Consider the following 19,298-nt stretch of genomic DNA (forward strand, 5'->3'; position numbering starts at 1 on the left):
CTTGTCTTTAGATTAGAGGTGTAAAACTCTGGGGCAAAGCTGAACCAGATAAAATGCAATTAGAAAATGTTTAACAAAATAAATTAAAAGACAATTCAATGTTTGTTGTTCTTCTGTCAACGCATGACCCCATTTGGGGTTTTCTTGGCAAAGATACTGGAGTGGCTTGCCATTTCCTTCTCCAGTTCATTTTACAGATGAGGAAACGGAGGCAAATAGGATTAAGTGATTTGCCCAGGGTCACACATCTAGTAAGTGTCTGAGGCTGGATTTGAACTCAGTTCTTCCTGACTCCAGGCTCAGTGCTCTATCCACTGCACTACCTAGCTGCCTACAATACAACATAGATGTGATAATTTGTGGCTTTCTAAGTCAATATGCCCATTTCTATTTGAGTTTACTGCCACTACTTTATAGTATGCTCAGCTTGCCTAAGATAGGGGTACCCTGAAGGGCTTGTCCTGGGCATGTTAAGCTCTCTGAAGATGGAGGAACTTTTCCTCTACAATCACCTTTGACTGACTGATGAAACAAATAGGTGGCATCTTTAAAACTGAAGATTGATACATTCACTCTTTTTCTGACTCTCTGATTCAACCTCTTTCCTGTTGCTTCCAGAGGGTGAAAATCACAGTTCACCCACAACTGGAGTGCCCTGAATAGAATAGAAAGAGAGGGTACCTTTTCCTCCCTCTTTTCTTTTCAGCCCCCATGGAGAGTAGTGTTTGTTTAGTTGTGTTTCATTTATCCTTCTCAGTTTCAGGTGCCAACAGTGATCCCCACCACACCTAGACAGTCTAGCAATGGTGACCTTAGAGTTAAGCTTCCAGGATGGATGTTTCAGCCGGCTAGCTTGGCAGGGAAGCCTTGGGAACTCAGGGTATCTTGGGCCTGGAGCCTGGGCCTGGAGCCCAAGGAGGGTTTTGTACTTGGAACTGAGACTATATTCTATAAGAACCAAGCTAAGTTGTTTGTATTTTTTTATATCTTTGAAATAAATATTTCTTTGTAAAAGCTAAATTGACTATGAGGGAGTGGTTAAATGGAACTACAGTTCAGGGCAACCTCTCTTACACTTGAGGGAATACTTAGTGGGAGCTGAAGCTATCTGCAGAGTTCCTAGACACCACCAATTTCCTTAAGGGTACCAGAGATCCTCAGCAAAAGGGTGAAATGTAACATACGTGGCCTTCAGGCAATAGGGACCAAGGTGGCCAGTTTTACAGTAACTTTGGAGATAGTAGTTTCAGTTGAATGATGAGGTTAGAAGCCAGACAGAAGAGATTTTGAAAGAGAGTGAGAGGATAGGAAATGGAGGCATCTATTGTAGAAGGTCTTCTCAAGGAGTTTAGCCACAGGGTAAACTATGGGATGATAGCTGGGGGTGGGTGGGGAACAGATGAATAAAGTATTTTGCTATTTGTTGTTGTTATTATTTTTTGAAGATGCGGAAAACATGGGCATGTTTGTAGGTGGTAAGGAAGCAGCTGGTAGACAAAGATTAAGAGCAAATGAGAGAGTGGGAATAATAGAGATGGCAATCTGGTGGAGAAGACAGGATGGAATGGGGCACTTGTACATGTAGAAGGATTCCCCTTGGCAAGAAGGGACTTTCTGATTTACCTTGGATAAATGAGCAGTTAAATGGCAGTGCTACTTGAATTCATCTCTGTTAATGCCCAGTGTGATGGTCTTTCTATGCCATTCCTTTATTCAAGAAACATTTCTTAAGCACCTGTGATTGCCTGGGAAGTTATACTCTAGGAAGGGCATCTAGCATACATCAATAACTATTCCTGAGGTAACAAATGCAAAGTCCATAGCACAGTGCATGGCACTTGAGAGGAGAAAGATTATCACTGATAGATAGAATGAAGGAAGGCTTCCTGGAGGAGGTGGCATTTGAGTTGGAATCTAAAGGATTTCTAAGAATTCAAAAGGTAGATTGGGGAGCAAATTAAACATGGAACAGCATGAACACTTGTAATAACAACTCAAATTTATAGAGCATACTAGTGTTTGCAAAGGCTTGTGTGAGCTTGTTTCTCCAAAACAGCTCTGTGATATAGGTGCTTTTATTATGTCCACTTTCCAGGTAGACATCATAATAATTATTTATAATAATTGTCAAGATATTGGGAAATACCCTGTTTTCCAGAGCTAAGGTCCAGCAAGCAAGCTGTGCTCTGACCTTGGCATAACAACAATCCTTTGTGCTCACCCTCTGGCAAAATCACATAATTATTGTATTGCTTTGACCAGCACCAAGTGTTCTCTGAATTCAGACAAGCACTGGGCAAGCTCAGACAAGTACCCATGTTCCGGTCTTGAAGTCCTGCTATGAATCAAACTCATCTCATTGTTGCTTTTACCCCCTCATTGTCAGGGCTAGAGCTTACTGCATATCCACAGGTATAAGTATTGAGACTTGCTTACACTAAAGCAGGTCCTGCCATGAGGGGTGGGACCCCAGCACATGTGTCCTTGCTTGAAAGCTGTTTCCCTCACTATGAAATTAAACTTCTGTTTGATTTCTGACTCTCCTGTCTCTAGTCTGCTCTTTTCAGCTCTGGCCATCCACAGGTTAGAGGTCAGTTCCATCCAGTTGACATTAATTGATGTCAGGAGTGGGATTATACATAGAATTGGGCCATTGTACTCCTTGGTACCAGTAGGACAAGACTGGGTACCACTAGAGATTTATTTTTCAGAAGTCCAACCCATTTCCCCCCATCTGGTGAGTCCTCTACCCTTGTTTCTGACTCTCCTGTCTTTAATCTGCTTTGTTTGGCTCTGACCATCCACAGCTTAGAGGCCAGTTTGGTCCAGTTGACATAATTAATAAACACAACGTCTATTTAATGTCCACTTTAAAGGTAAGGAAACTAAGATTTAGACAGATGGACTTAAGTGATTTGCCTATGGTCATGGACCTAGTGAATATTGGAGGTAGATTTGAGCCTAGGCCTTCTAGACAACTAGTTAGCACTAAATTATGTTTCCCCTCAAAAGCACAGAGCTGGAAATAGAGAATTTATGAGGAATCATGGGGCAGTGTGGGGGTCTATGAGGTCAAACCATTTTTCATAATGATATTATGATTTTCTAATATAGTAAATAGAGATAAACATAACCCACATATATGAGAATTCTTTAGGATCTTCATTAATTTTTAAGAGTGTAAAGGGGTCCTAAACGTTTGAAAAGGATACGTACCAGGCACTGTGCTAAGTGCCGTACCTATATCTCATTTGATCCACATAACAATCTTGGAAGGCAGATTCCATTGTTTCCATTTTATAGGTGAGGAAACTGGACCAGAGAGGTTAAGTGACTTGTCCCAGAATATCTGAAGGTCAAATTTTAATTCAGACTAACTCCAAACTCAGCACTCTAGCTTATTGTACTATATTTTGTCATTCATTCGTTTCAGTTTGTGATCCCATTTGGGGTTTCCTTGGCAAAGATACTGGAGTGGTTTGCCATTTCATTCTCCAGCTCATTTTACAGAAGAGGAAACTGAGGCAAACAGTGTGAAGTGACTTGCCCAGGGTCATTCACCTATTAAGTGTCTGAGGCCAGATTTGAACTCATGAACATTTGTCTTCCTGGCACTCTATCCACTGTACCACCTAGCTGCCCCACTATGCTACATAACATCCTCTTAAAGTGTTTAGTCTAAGGCAGTGGCATCGATCTCAAAAAGAAATGGAGGCCACTGAATGGTACATATGGATCCCTGTGGGCTGCACATTGACTTAGAAAACTACATGTTTATATATTTATTTTTTATTAATATGTCACTGCATTAAAATTGGATAGTAACTACATTTTTATCCAGGTACACCTGCGCCCTGGAGGGCTGTGGGCTGCCTGAATCTCTGCCACATGTCTGCCCTCTGATCTAAAGTATAGTATGAAGGGACCGTAGGGGAATAGTATGAAATAAAGGAATAGTGTGGAGGGAAGTGGGAGTTGTTTCTGGAAGGAATAATATGAAATAAGGATCAGAAGGCAGAGTGGAAGCCGCCCTCTGAAAGATCTGGAATACCAGACTGGGGAATTTGAATTTTCCAAGCAATAGTGAGCTACAGAAAAGTTTTAGGCAAAGGAGTGAGATAAACAGCTCCATAAATGGAGATAATATTGCAGCAGTTTGAGGCAGAGATGGTAGAGGATCAAAGACCTTTCAGATGCTCAATTTTCTAATCTGTAAAGTGAAGTGGGGGGAAGGAGTTAGGACTAAGATGACCTAGTAAATATGCATTGAATGTTGAAAGAATGAATAATCTGGGAGTAGAAACAGGACCTCCATGGGCCTCTGGCTCCCACCACCTCCAATTCATGTAAAAGGGGACTCTAAACAAATTTTGGAGCTACAGAACCCACAAAATGCCACAGAGAAGCTAATCTCCCACTGAGGACAATTGGCCAGCACAGTGCTCTGGGATCCAACCCCAGCCCCATGCCGAGGTTTTAGCCACAGGGCGGGCCTGACCAGCTGAGGGCTGGAGGGACTCCAGATCACCAGCAGCTGTGGTGATCCAGAATTAAAATCACATAGATATTAAGGACAAAGTGAGAGGTCAGTGCAGTGTGGACTTTGGGACCCAGTAGTTGGGAGTGCAAAGGGTTTTGAGCCCAGGGCGAGAAGCTGCAGCCACTGCCATGTGGCAGCTTCAGCTCCCAGACTGCAGAGTGTGGGGGGACCAAGCAACCAGTCTGAGGGGTAATCACTCTTGCTTTAACCTTCTTGGATCTGGATTGCAGTCTAGGGTGGAGGTCCTGGGGTGTGTGTCCAGCTTGCCAGAGTGTGTGGAGGCTACAGAGAGGGCACCCAACTAATACCTCAGGCAGCTGAGAAAACCCCATAATTTGGAACGAAGCAGAGTCCTACTGTGGCAAAAAGCCCAGGGGTCAAGTGACTGAGGGGTGACATGACCAGGCAAAGGAAGCAAACCAAGCAGAGCAATCCAACATTAGAATCCTATTTGGGGGGCAAAAAGAAGCAAAGCATGGAACAGGAGAAAGACAGTGAAGTCAGAACTCCTGCACCAAAAGCTTCAAAGGAAAATACAAGCTGGTTACAGGTTATAGAGGCCTTAAGAAGCAGATAAGAGAACTGGAGGAAAAATTGGGAAGAGAAATGAGAATAATGCAAGAAAATTATGAAATGAGAGTCAACAGTCTGACTGAGGAAAATAACACCTTATAAAACAGACTAACTCAACTGACAAAAGAGGCTCAAAAAGGTAATGAGAAGAATGGCTTAAAAAGCCAAATTTGCCAGATGGAAAGAGAATCTCAAAAGCTCACTGAGGAGAATCATTGCTTCAGAATTAGATTGGAGCTAATGTAAGTGAATAACGTTATGAGAAATCAAGATGCTGTTAAGCATATCCAAACAAATGAAAGAATAGAAGGCAATGTGAAATATCTCATTGGAAAAACCACTGACCTGGAAAATAGATCCAGGAGAGATAATTTTAAAATTATTGGACTACCTGAAAGCCATGATCAAAGAAAGAACCTAGAAATCATCCTCCAAAAATTCTCAAGGAAAACTGCCCTGATATTTTAGAACCAGAGGGCAAAATAGAGGTTGAAAGAATCCACCAATCATCCCCTGAAAAAGATCCCAAAAAGAAAACTCCTAGGAATATTATAGCCAGGTTCTGAAATTCTCAAATCAAGGAGAGAATATTACAAGTAGCCAGGAAGAAACAATTTGAATATTGTGGAAACACAATCAGGATAACTCAGGATCTGGCAGCTTCTACAATGAGGGATCGAAGGGCTTGGAAGGTGATATTCCAGAGGTCAAAGGAGCTGGGATTAAAACCAAGAGTCACCTACCCAGCAAAACTGAGTATCATGTTTCAGGGGAAAATATGGTCATTCAGTGGAATAGAGGACTTTCAAGCATTCTTGATGAAAAAACCAGAGTTGAGTAGAAAATCTGACATTCAGATACAAGAAGCAAGAGAAGCACGAGAAGGTAAAGAGGGAAAAGAAATCATAAGGAACTTATCAAAGTTGAACTATTTACATTTCTACATGGAAAAATGATAATTGTAACTTATGAAACTTTTCTCAGTATGAGAATAGTTGAAGGGAATAGAAATATATGTGTGTGTGTCTATATCAGAGGGTATACACACGTATGAATACATATGTGAATGTGTTTATATATGTTTACAGGTATACACATAGAGGGAACAGGACCAATTTAATAGGAAGGGATGATACGTAAAAGGTGAAATCAAGAGGTGAGAGAGGAATATAATGAGAGGAGATGGGGAGAGACAGAATGGGGTAAACTATCTCATATAGAAGAGGCAAGGGAAAATGGTTACAATGGAGGGGAAGAATATGAAGGCAAAAGGGAATGGGTCTACCTTATTCTCATTGAATTTGGCTTGGGGAGGGAATGACATACACACTAAATAGGGTATCTCACCCTGCAGGAGAGTAGGGAGGAAGGAGATGAGAGGGGGGATGATGGAAGGGAGGGCAGGCTGGGGGGGAGGGAAGTTGGAAGCTCCCTCTTTTGAAAAGGGATGGGATCAAAGTAGAGAACAGAACAAGTGGGAGGTGGGATAGGAGGGAGGGAAATATAGTTAGTCTTTTACAATGTATCTACTATGGTAATGTTTTTGCATTAGCTACACATGTACAATCTATACTGGATTGCTTATCTTCCCAGTAAAGGTGGGTGACAAGGGAGGAAGGGAATGAATCTGGAAAAAATAATTAAAAAACAAAAGAATGAATAATCTTTAAGTTTCTTCCAAATCAAAGATTCTTTAATTTTCTACCCTAGTTATGTATGAAGTCAGTTCTCCCCTTGGATGAATTAAGTTATCTTAAGTCTTTTTTGTTTGTTTTCTTCTTTTGCTTTTCGGAGAGGAGAAGGAAGGGCAATTGGAGTTAAGTAACTTGCCCAAGGTCTCATGGCTAGTTTTTTGTGTTTGTATTTTTTCTTTACTTCGCTTGGACTAGATTGTGATTTTTCAAAATAAAAGACATCAATTACCCCAGAATCACCTAATAAATGAAAAGTCATTTCCATTTACTTTAAAGCCTGAGAAGCTGATGTCACTTCTCCCCATGAAATGTACCTTGACCAATCAGACCAAGGCTTCTATACTCACATACACAGACCAGCAAAGGCATCAAGTGGGATAAGCCTAGGTGCACATCTGGCAGTACCCCAAGTTGAAGAAGTCAAATTTAAAAAGAAGTCTAGAAAGGGGGTTGAAAATGAGATGTTCCTGAATTTTAAAATATCTGCCAAAAAAAGAAAAAAAATAATAATGCTTTCTAGTCTTATAACACTTTATACTTTTTAAATTAAATTTTATTTTATCAATTGTGATGCTTGTTTTTCTCCTTGCTGTCTCTTCTCTGCTTAAAAAAAGGAAAAGAAAAAGAAAACCCATGTAACAAATAAACAGTTAAGCAAAACAAATCCCCACATTGACCATGTCCAAAAATTTGTGTCTCATTCTGTGTTTCAGTGTATTTGCTCATATAGGCAATATGCATCATCATCAGCACCCTGGAATCATGGCTGATCATTTTGTTGATCAGAATTCTTAGGTCTTCCAAAGTTGACTTTCTTTTCGATGCTGTTGTTATAATATTAATTGTTCTCCTGGTTCTGTTCACTTCACATTCTATCAGTTCATAGAGGTCTTCCCAGGTTTCTCTGCAAACATGTCTTTCATTACTCCTAATAGCACAATAGTATTGCACCACAATCATATACCACAACCTGTTCAGCCATTCCCCAGGTGATGGTCACTCCCTTAGTTTCAAGTTTCTTGTCACTACAAAAAGATCTACTATAAATATCTTTATATATGTGAGTCTTTTTCCTTTCTTTGATTTCTTTGGGTGGAGTAGTGGTACTCCTGGGTCAAAGGCTATGTACAATTTAGTAACTCTGGGGACATAATTTTTTAAGTGAAAATTTTTATATTTTATTTTTTCCAATTATATATGAAAATAGTTTTTAACATTCATTTAAAAAAATTTGAGTTCCAAATTCTTTCCATATTATCCATATTACAAAAGAAAACAGACAAAAAAGAGGAAGTTTTAAAAAAAAAAAAGTATGCTTTGATCTACATTCAGACTCCATTGAGTCTTTCTCTGAACCTGGATAGCATTTTTTTTTAATCATACATCCTGCAAAATTGTCTTGGATCATTATGTTACCAAGAATAGCTAAGTCATTCATAGATGATTATTCTACAATATTGCTGTTACCGTGTATAAGTACTGCTCTCTTCCCTTTGCATCCGTTCATTTAAGTCTTCCCGGGGATTTCTGAAAGTTTCCGCTCATCATTATTGCACAATAGCATTGCACCACAATCATATACCACAACCTGTTCAGCCATTCCCCAGTTGATGGACTCCCCTCAATGACAGCTCTTTGCCACCACAAAAAGAGCAACTAGAAATATTTTTGTACATGTTAGGTCCTTTTCTTTAAAATCTCTTTGTGATATAGACCTGGTAGTGGAATTGCTGTTTTGTAACACTTTTAAGCATAATTCTAAATTGTTTTCCAGGATAGCTGGCCAATTCACAGCTTCACAAATAGAACACTAATACGTCGGTTTTTCCATAGTTTCTTCAATTTTTGTCTTTTTTTGCAGCAACTTTGCCTATCTGATGGGCATGAGCATCCTCAGAAAAGCCTGTATGCTTTTCAAAGTGCTAGCTAGTCTATCTTTGATCTTATTTGATTCTTAGAACTGTTTTTTTTTAATACTTTACGCATGTATGAATGCATTGGTTTGGATGCCTCTTCCACTGATCCATTGATGATAAACCCTTTTAGGATCAGGCAGCTGGGGGTGGGATAGGTAGAGTACCAGGCCTGGAATAAGGAAGGCCTGAGTTTAAACCCAGCCTCACACACCAATAGCCCTGTGACCTTGGGCAAATCACTTAACCTCTGTTTGCCTCAGTTTCCTCAACTGTAAAACGGGCACGATAAGAGCACCTAGCCTTCAGGGTTCTTGTCTGGCATATAGGAAGCACTACATAAATGCTTATTTGCTTCCCCTTCATAGATTTAGAGCTGCTCTACTCCACCTCCTCATTTTATATTCAGTAACTGAGTGTGTTTGTGGTGGTAGGCATTGGGCTGGAGGGCAGGAGTCTACTCCCTCCAGGCTGCACACTCCACCACCTCCTACTTCGGGCTCTCTCTCAGCTGCATCTGAATAATGAAACACACAGATCAGCAACGCAGTGGTTAATCATATTCTTGTAGAACAACAATGAAACAGAAAGTAAGCCCGAATCCTAAGGAATAGCGATCAGGAGATTAGCTCATTTCTCACTCAAGAGAGAGAACATCGCCAGTTCTGGTCCCAGCAGCAGAAATGGCTCCAGCCACTGTGTATTTGCTTGGCACGGTTTCCACGTAGCTTGGCAGCGGTCCTCGGCAATCCTTTCCCTGCCTCTATAGTCATGGGGACAGTGCCCAGGCTGTGCCCGCTCCCACTCTCAGTCCCAGTGCCAAGGCCACCATAGCCCTGGTCTTGCCCCAAGCCTCAGAGGACTTGTACCACTCTCTCCCCTCTGATTCAGTTCTCGTTTCTCTCCTGAGACTTCTCTTCCTCCTTCCTTCAGGATGGGTGTGGCAAATCCTTGAGGATCTTGGTAGATAAAGAATGAGCAATTCCTCTCTTCCAGGAGGCTTAAGTCTCCAGCAGTATCCAATTGCATTCAGAAGAGGCAGCTAAGACTTAGTGACCTGTCAAAGTTCACATAGGTAACAGAAGCAATAATTGAATTCAGGCCCTCTGACTTTAGGGGCAGCTAGGTGGTGCTATGGATAGAGCTCCAGGCCTAGAGTCAGGAAGACCTGAGTTCAAATCCTGTCTCAGACATCTACTAGCTGTGTGACCCCAGACAAGTCACTTATCTCTATTTGCTTCAGTTTCCTCATCTATAAATGAGCAGGAGAAGAAAATGGCAACCACTCTAGTATCTCTGCCAAGGAAACTGGGATCAAAAAGAGTTAGACACAACTGAAAAAATGATTAAAAACTAAATACCTCGGGGCGGCCAGGTGGCTCAGTGAGTAAGAGTGCCAGCCCTGGCATCAGGAGACCCAGGATCGGTTCTGGCCTCAGATACTTGGCACCCACAAAAATAACTGGCTGCATAACCTTGAGCAAGTTATTTAACCCCAATTGCTTTAAAAAAAAAAAAACTAAACACATCTGACTTTCAGGCCAAAGGCTATACCACTCTGATATGAATATATAGGGATATAGAGACAGGAACTTCACATTTCACTGGCATAGGGAATTACATGCAGTGTGAAGAAATTCATTATTCCCTTTCAGATCTACACCTTCTCTTTATCTTTTTTTTTTTCTTTTTGGAGGGGGGAAGGCAAGGCAATTGGGGTTAAATGACTTGCCCAAGGTCACAAAACTAATAAGTGTTAAGTGTCTGAGGTCAAATTTGAACTCAGGTCCTCCTAACTCCAGGGCCAGTGCTCTATTCATTGCGCCACCTAGCTGACCCATGTTTATCTTTTTAGAGAGTTGCCTAAACCACTGAGAAGTCAGGTGACTTGCCTGGGGTCACAACAACCATGTGTGTCAGAGGCCAGACTCAACCCAGCTCTTCTGGACTCTGAGGCTGGCTCTCCATCTGCTACACTATACTGCCTTTCATTTTTAAATATATACAATGGGAGAAAAAAAAGTCTAAATCCTTATTAAGGACTCTGTTATGTAATCACTAGTGTGGAAACTTCTTCCACTTGATCTTGCCTATAATTCATAGTCTTAGAGAAGTATTTGGAGGGCACTGAGAGGTTAATTGACTTTCCCAGGGTCACACAGTCAGGATGTGTCATAGGCATAACATGAACTCAGGTCATTCTGACTCAGAGGCTGTCTCTTTAACCACATTACCCTTTGATGAAATCACAGATCCAGACCAAAAAATTATGATGACTGTAAAACCATAGTGTGTGAAACTAGAGAACAAAGAGTACCTCTGTGGGCCCAGATTAAATTTCCATTATATTCCATGATTTCAGAAACTATAACATTTCCCTCATGCTTGAGTCCTAAGTTTCCAAGGAGTACACATTAATAGCAGCTTACAAAGCCATCCTTCTATTTCATTAGAAAGCCTCTCTGCGTCTAAACTCATCCCCCCTACTCTCATTAGCATTACAGCCAGATGCCAAAACCAATGACAACACAGGTTATCTCAATTATCCCAGGATCTAGCCTCCTACAAAGCTGGTGATAATTTGGAGGCGGTTCTCTTAAGGCAAAAATCTGGAGCATTATTGCCCAGGGAGTAGGAGATGGGAGCCTTGGTTTCTGGACTCTACTGCTGATGAATTGGATGGACTTGGCCAAGGCATTTCACTTCTGAAACTCAACAACCACACCCAAGGAAGACAAATGATACTCTTTGTCCTTACTCCTAAGAAAATTCCAGGCTGGGTCATTGCAAAATGACTTCACCACGGAGTTTCCCAACAGTGCCGAGCACTATGACCACGTATGCCTTTAGACTCAGCAAACAAGTATCACTAATAAGCCACTGAGCATCTGCAAAGGAAATAGAGAAATCCAGAAGAGCTTGGAGAGTTTTTGAGGCCTCACTGAAGGACGGAGATGAGGTCTGCTCTGGACCTACGGAGTCTGCTTTGGCCTCTAGCTAACTACTCTCCATGATACATTCAGGCTGATCCTAAGAACTCAGAGACCTCCAGGGTGGAGGGGGAAGAGGACAAAAAAGATTAGAAATCCCACCTGGTAGTTCCAAGACCCTCTGAGAGAATTCAGTGGAATTTGGATAGAACCAGATCTTCCTTAGAGACTATTCTACTCATGAGGTCTTTTGTGGAGAAAGTCTGAAGCTGATTATCCCTGGTTCCTACCCAACCCTCTCTGTATGTTCTTTCCAGAGGCCCCAGAGCACCCCAGCATGTACATAGCATGTGAGCTAGGCCTCACTGTCCACTGTCCCTGCCTGACAATGTCGGGTGGAGAAACACAATCCAACAGGACCTCTTGGTAGGGAAAACCAAGAAGCAAAGGGAACTGGTTTTCCCTGGTTTGTACTGCATCTACTTTTTTACCCTGATGAAGATGCTGGCAACTCATTCAATTGCCCAATGAAATACAATCCTGTTATTCACATCTAATCTCATCTGCCATTCTTCACCATGAATTCACCACTCCAGGGAGGCCATGGAACATGGTATGTTCCTTCCTGCCTCTATATCTTTACTCCAACTTGGAAGGCCATTCCCTTCTTCTCCACCCATGTAAATCCTACTTGTTAAGAAGGAATGTGGGGGTAGCTGGGTGGTATAGTGGATAGAGTACCAGCCCTGGAGTCAGAAGGACCTAAGTTCAAATCTAGCCTTAGACACTCACTAGCTATGTTGACCCTGGGCAAGTTTCTTAGCCCTGATTGCCTCTCCCCCCACCCCAAAAACGGAGGAAATGTGGCTTAGTGGAAAAAGCCCAAGTTTGGAATTAGGAGAACTGGATACTCATCCTAGCTCTACCAGTCACTGTCTAAGTTGAGATAAATCATTTAACTACAGTACTCTGGACCTCATTCATAAAAATGCAGGGCCAAATGATCTCTATTGTCTCTTCTAGATATAAGACCTTGTGATTCCCATGACTTATGATAAGAAAACAAGGAGGGAATAGAGAACTGAAATCCACCAATACCCAAACTTCAGATAATCCAGCTCCTATGATGTATCTTATCCTTCTCTGAACTCTTTGATTTGAATTATTCTCTTATGTGTAGGTTTTTTCCCACTAATTAGATCCTAATTGTTTGAAGGGTAGAGAATTTTCTTCCATTCTCCTAAGTTCCATGCAAGTCATTTGTACCTAGAGATAGCATTACCTAGTGGAGTTCTAGGTTAGTCACCTTTTGGCTGTTCTATTGAACCTTGTCTTTAAACAAAGACATTGTATTAGTGAACTACACAGTTGCTAAAAAAAAATTTGAATGAACTGGATGGAACTTCAGAGGCTATCTCTGTCTGCATTTGAGCAAAAGTCCCCACCATATCATTTCCAACAAGTGGCCATTCCATGTTGGCTAACAGACCTCTGAGGAGAGAGAACCCACTATTGCCCTCATCAGTCACCTGAAGTTCTGGATAACAAATTGGTAAGTAGCTCTCCTTGCTTCAAGACTGAATTTGCCTTTTTGGAAACCACCTTTTGCTTTGTCTAGGTCTTAATTAACACTCTAGGTGATTAATTTCTTGCTGAACCGAACTAGATGGCAAGTAAGGTTACTAAATGAGATCATTATGTAACGCACTTTCTTACTGGGTCTCTATGTAAATTTACACATAAATGTAACTTGTTGGGGCAACATTCTTTGACATTTTTTAAGACTCCTTAGCCAAAAAATACTGCCATACATAAAATCAAAAGATCTAATGAGCTTCATATTTGGGAGAGTAAACATCTCTGGGAGAACAGACAGATTGTGGTCTTAGATTACAGCATGATAGAGTCTTCGATTATACCCAGTGACAGACGTGAAATAGATGGTGAACCAACGAAGTTAAACTGAGATAGAAAGGGCAGACAGGTTGAAGGAGAACCAAGAGAGTAATGTTACAAAAAACATAGAGTGGAATGGGTGTGTGTAGGAAGAGAAGGTATTCAACAGTGTCAACAGATTCAGACAGTCAAAGAGGTTGAAAACTCAGGAAAAGGTCAAAAGGATGAAGACTGAGGATTTAGTGATTAAGAAATTATTGATAACTTTGGGGAGTTTCAATTGAGTGATAAGGGCAGAAGCCATATTACAAGGAGTTGGGAAGTAAATCAGAGAAGAGAAAGTTGAGACAGTGATTTTGAAAGCTTTTTCTAAAAATTTGGCTGAAGAAAGAGAGGTCAATAGGTTATAGGGGTCACAGGATCAAGTGAAAGTTTTTTGAGGATGCAGTAGATATGGCATTAATAGGTAGCAGAGACTGAATTAAAATTATTTAAATGAATGAAGGTTATTCTTTTGAAGGGCTAGTGAGAAAATAGGTGGTATAGTTTTTCCCAAAGGCTAACACAAAATGACAAATGGGATTATAAGTTAATAAGTCATTAGATCTTTGCAAATTCAGAACAGTGCATGTTATATACACTCCCTTGCTTCTTTGTTGATTTATCTGTTTATGTTCAAGGTCTTTGAGTTTTCTTCTTCCTGAAATCTTTGGTACTTTCATTCTCCTCCCCAGCCCTCCCCCATTTTCCTTATCACTCACTTCCTGACTCTCTCCCCTCAGATTGTGATTTCCTTGGTGGCAGAATCTCAAAACATCTCAGCCTTCTTCCATACTAGGCAATTCATGGTTCACCTCAGCTGGATGTTGTGCTCTTTCCCTTAGGCTTCATGGAGTGCTGCACAGCCCCATACATGCCCATTATCTTGTCCTAGTGACTTGTTTCACTCCCTCTTTTCCTCAGTTCTTTGGCCCAGCACAGGCAGTTCAAAGATTCTTTCCCCCAGCACTGGCAATTCAGAGCTTTGCACTGCTAGTGCTTTCAGGTAGCTCCACTCCCCCAATCTTCCAACCTGCAGTCTTTTGCTCCTGAAGGGTACTAACCAAGTTGGCTGTCAAGGTCCAAGCAGATTTCTACAGCTTAGAGCCAGAATATCCACAGCACTGGAAAAAGGGAGGGGGACCTGGGTTATAGGAATGGGTTTTGATGTAAACCTGTGTCAAGTCCTTAGATCTGTTAGTACAGTCTCACTCCCAGTATTGAGGAAGTTGTGGAGGGGTTCTTAATGTGCTCAGGGTCAATGAGTGTTAGTGAACCATGGTTTGTTAATTTCTTTTTTTTTTTGGAGGGGGGAAGGTAAGGCAATTGGGGTTAAGTGACTTGCCCAAGGTCACACAGCTAGTAAATGTCAAGTGCCTGAGGCCAGATTTGAACTCAGGTCCTCCGGACTCCAGGGCTGTTATTCTATTCACTGTACCACCTAGCTTCCCCTTAAACTTTCTTTTGGATTCTAGGTGTTCTGATTGCTTATCTTTGGCACCTGACTTCTATTTTTGAGAGGTTTAAGTAATGGGGAATTGGAGATAAGATCTACCATCTTTTTTCTCACATGACCTAGAACCCTCTATACATTTCTTTTTGAAGCAGTCTTCACTAGAATGGCCTTCTCCAAACCTCCAAATGCTAATTTTGTATTTTCTCTGCTTTGAACAAAATTCAAGATTAAGGGTTACCTACTTATGGTTGGAAGCTCATTGACCATAATTCTTTGCATGCAATCATAACAAGTCAGACAGCAGTGTGCAAAATTAAACATTCTCCTTCCCAAGGGAGAACTATCCCCTGTTCCAGGAGACATATTCATTTCCATCAGCTGCTTTTGTACTTAGGATGTAGAAATGTCTCAGTAGAAATCTAAATTCCACAAATAAATTCATGTCAAATCTGCTGAAATAGTAGCTAGACTGTTTTCCTTTCTTCTCCCACCTCAGCTCCTTAAGGATAGTCATCACCCGGTGATAGAAATCATACTATGACCTAGAAAGGGACACTGAGCAAATGGATTTTCTTTGCCTGTTATTTGTTTATTATTTTGGTTCTTTTATGTTAAATGTGAAGGGCTTTGTATAAGATTTTGACCCTTGTTTTGTATGTTTATTTCTTCTTCTTATTATTAAACTCAAAAATTTTTCAAAACCTCCATTTAATTTGTTTTCTTTTTCTTTCTTTTTTTTGCTCTCCAAAATAAGCCAAAATGTATCAGTAATATCATATGCAAGGTATTCCAGGGTATCTTATTGAAGTTTTAAGCTATTATGGTTTATAATTATATAGTAAGTATATATTATATAATCATAAAGTTTGGAATTTCACTAAGACTTTTGGAATATCCCATATATATCAATACTAGGTATCAATACTAATAGATTCCAACTGACACTATTGTTTAAAGTAGCTAAGTGACTATAGTAGATAGTAGTAGACCTAAAATCAGGAGAATTGAATTGGAATCAACACTTTTGTGACCCTGGATAAGTCGTTCAACCTCAGTTTCCCAAATGGAATAATATAGCCCTCCCTCACAGGGTTATAGTGACAATCAAATAAGAGAATATATGTAAAGCATTTTGCAAATTTAAAGGGATATGTGTGTAGATATACACATACACATACATGTGTATATACACATACACATACATGTATACATATTGTTTCACAGATAACACATGGGAGACACTAGAGGTTTTTGGACTCCAGCCTCTCACAGGTTCACTCTTGATCTGGTCAGACAGATAGACACCTTCGGAGGGGTTAATAATCAGCTTTATCCTAGTCTAATCTTCTCAGAGGGGTTGCTGATGATGAGAGAAGCAGATCCCATAGTATTTCCTAATCACCCGTCTTGAAGGAGCCAGTGAGAAGAAGGGGCCCTAAGTCTCGATGGAGTCAATCAAGAGAGGTACAGCTTGTTCATTCCCCTAAATCCTTTCAAGTCTTGATGGGGTTCAGTCAAGGCACACACAGATTCCCCTATGGGTTCTCTGTGGTTTGCCCCCCTCACTGACCAGTGTCCACTTGCTTTAAAGGGCAACAGACAAAGAAGGTATCTTGCCAACATTAAGCTCACAGGTTAACTTTAGCAATACCATCATTCTGCTCAAGTGAAGTAAATATCAATTTATCACCCCTTATCTCACTGTGCAGCCTCAGTAGAATCGCCTATCACTATGATTATAGGAATTACTATCTAGGATACTTGGGTCTGTTTGGGGAGTTATTATCTAACACCTGGAAATTAGACATTGCTACAGCTATGGATCCTGAGAAACTCAATTAAAAAGGATAACAAAATCCTCCTTACATACACATATACATACATATACGTCCACACACGTTACACATACACTTGTTCATATCATGTAGTTAATCTTAGTACCAGTCAAATTTGGAAAATCTCTTAAAGAACAAAAGATGAATTTTCTCACAAACAAAGGTTAAGGAGGTGTCACCTCATATGAAAATGCTAAGTATAGATGAAATGTCATTGACAATTGCTGATCTTAAAGGTATGATTTAGTATTGACAAATTTTCATTTGTTTTACCAAGAAAAGTATAGATTCGCTTATTTTAACAATCACTGGAGTTTGGACGACTCCCCCCTCCACCTCCCCGCCATTGCTCTTCTCACCGATGACATACACATTAAAATACGTGACTCCTGTGTTCAAACCTGAAGGCCCCAGTTCTGGTTTGGATTGGGTTTATGTATTCTACTCAGTATAAATCAGAACTAATCCAAGTGATAGGGCTGGCTGGAAAAGACTTTAGAGTGTCCAGCTTCCATGTTTAAATAGCTAAAAAAAAGCTAATGTTGGTGACTGCCTCCAGAACTCAAACTTAGTTGGGGGCAAATAGGGTTAGAAGGCAGTTGTCTTCATTCAGATACCACTATATTCCAGTGCTTTCCCATAGTTCTAGTGGTTCAGGATGGCCTTTAGAGGTTGTGAATATGGGCATCTGGCCATTTGTACATGAGTATGTTTATCTGTGTGCTTATCCAAAACGGGAGTTTTTCCATTTGGGCCATATTGTAGAAATATTCAAAGTGTGATATGTCAAAAATAGACAACGTAAAAAAGTAGCTAAGAGAAAGGTGACAAACCAAATTAGAACAGAGCAGATTTATTACAAGCTTTGTGTTCCAATTTGTAAGAATAGTAGCCATTTGTCAACTGATTAATGGTCAAAGGATATGAAGAGGCAATGCTCAAGGGGAGAAATCCAAGATATCTAATGCCAAATGAGAAAATGTTCCATATCACTAATAATTAGATAAATACAAATGAAAGCAACTCTGAGGTTCCTTCTTGTACCCATTAAGTTGGCAAAATTGACAAAAAATGGAAAATGACAAATGCTGAAGGGCTATGGGAATATAAGTACACAAACACACTGTTGGGAGAGTTGTGAAATGGTCCAGCTTTTCTGGCAAGTAATTTGCAACTATGCCCCCCAAAGCTACTAAACTGAATCTAGCTACTGCTATCTCACAGAGATCAAAAAAGGGGCTGTTTTTATAATGCAAAAATTTAAAAACTAAGGAGGGGGGAAGGGTCCATCAACTGAGGAATGGCTGACCAAATCATAGTATATGAATGTAATGTAATACTACAGTGCTGCAAGAAGTGATGAAGGGGACAGTTGCAGAAAAACCTGGGAAGACTTACCTGAACTGATGCAGAGTGAAGGGAGCAGAACCAGGAGAACAATTCAAACTGTAACAATGATAGTGTAAGCAGGAACAATTTTGAATGATAAAGAACTCTGATCAAGGCACCAATTAATTATGATGCCACAGGACTGATGATGAAGTCTGCTGACAGAGAGGTAGACTCAGAGTGTAGAATGAGACACACGTTTGTGGACATGGCCAATATGGTAATTTGTTTTGTTTTTTTGTTTGCTATGCATATTTGTTTTTAAAAAAAGGTTTTGTTTTTAGTTTTCTTTTTCCCCCCACCAGGAAAAGTGCAGGGTGGGGCTGAAGGGGGGTTGGGAGAACAGAGGAAGAACAATAAAAACATATAAATGCGCGAAGGTTGAAAAAATCTTATTTAATTTTAAAAATAAATAAAAGCTGTGTGATCCTGGACAAATTATATAACCTCCTTGAGCCTCTGTCTCTTTATCAACAAAATGAGGATGGTAATACTTGGAACTCCTGGTTTGCAAAGCTGTCTTGAGGGAAATACTTTGTAACCCTAAAAGTGCTATATAAAAGGTGAATTGGTACATTAATATTATCTTTTGACTCCTTTTACTTTTTGTCCTTTCTCCTCAACCCACATAGCTCTGCAACACTTAATTCCTGAAGGACTAATTCATTTGCTGAAGAAATTTTCTCTCTTCACTTCAGGAAATTGAAAAGCATAAAATGTTCTACTCAGAGCCCCCAATGTCTGTAAATCAGTATGTATTATTTTTTATCTCACTTAATTGTGTCATCAAAGCTACATCCTCTTCAGTGCAAGAGTTAATACACAAAAAAGAGTCAAAACACACAAGCCAATACTGTAGCCAGCCAGTTCCATCCTAGGAAACATGTTGAAAACCTTGAGTCCAAATGGTCATAAGAACACACGTGATATTTTTTTTAGTAATGCAATAGCTCATCAATTGTAACTCAATTAGGTTGGATAAACTCCTTCAAGGATGGTTAATCTCAATACATTCAACTCTAGATTATCTGAC

The 19,298-nt window shown here is 40.3% G+C and overlaps 1 protein-coding gene across 18 annotated transcripts in view; it reads right to left on the reverse strand.

Moving 5' to 3' along the window:
• The window catches only part of LOC138172956 (O-acyltransferase like protein-like), a 90,329-nt gene that overhangs the window by 44,351 nt on the left and 26,680 nt on the right, over positions 1–19,298 (reverse strand). For 6 of the 18 annotated variants that reach the window (XR_011171279.1, XR_011171278.1, XR_011171290.1 and 3 more), the window contains exon 3: positions 7,155–7,290. The exons of the other annotated variants lie outside the window; for them this stretch is intronic. Coding sequence is in view for 3 of the 6 variants with exons in the window: in XM_069102821.1 (XP_068958922.1) it covers positions 7,155–7,290 (136 nt within the window). In the remaining 3 variants the exon portion in view is untranslated. The remainder of the gene's footprint in view (positions 1–7,154; positions 7,291–19,298) is intronic. 18 annotated transcript variants of the gene reach the window in all.

Source organism: Petaurus breviceps, unplaced genomic scaffold (assembly GCF_028583685.1).
Source record: "Petaurus breviceps papuanus isolate PSGF00001 unplaced genomic scaffold, PetGlider_PUasm1.0 129, whole genome shotgun sequence".
NCBI classification, from domain to species: domain Eukaryota; kingdom Metazoa; phylum Chordata; class Mammalia; order Diprotodontia; family Petauridae; genus Petaurus; species Petaurus breviceps.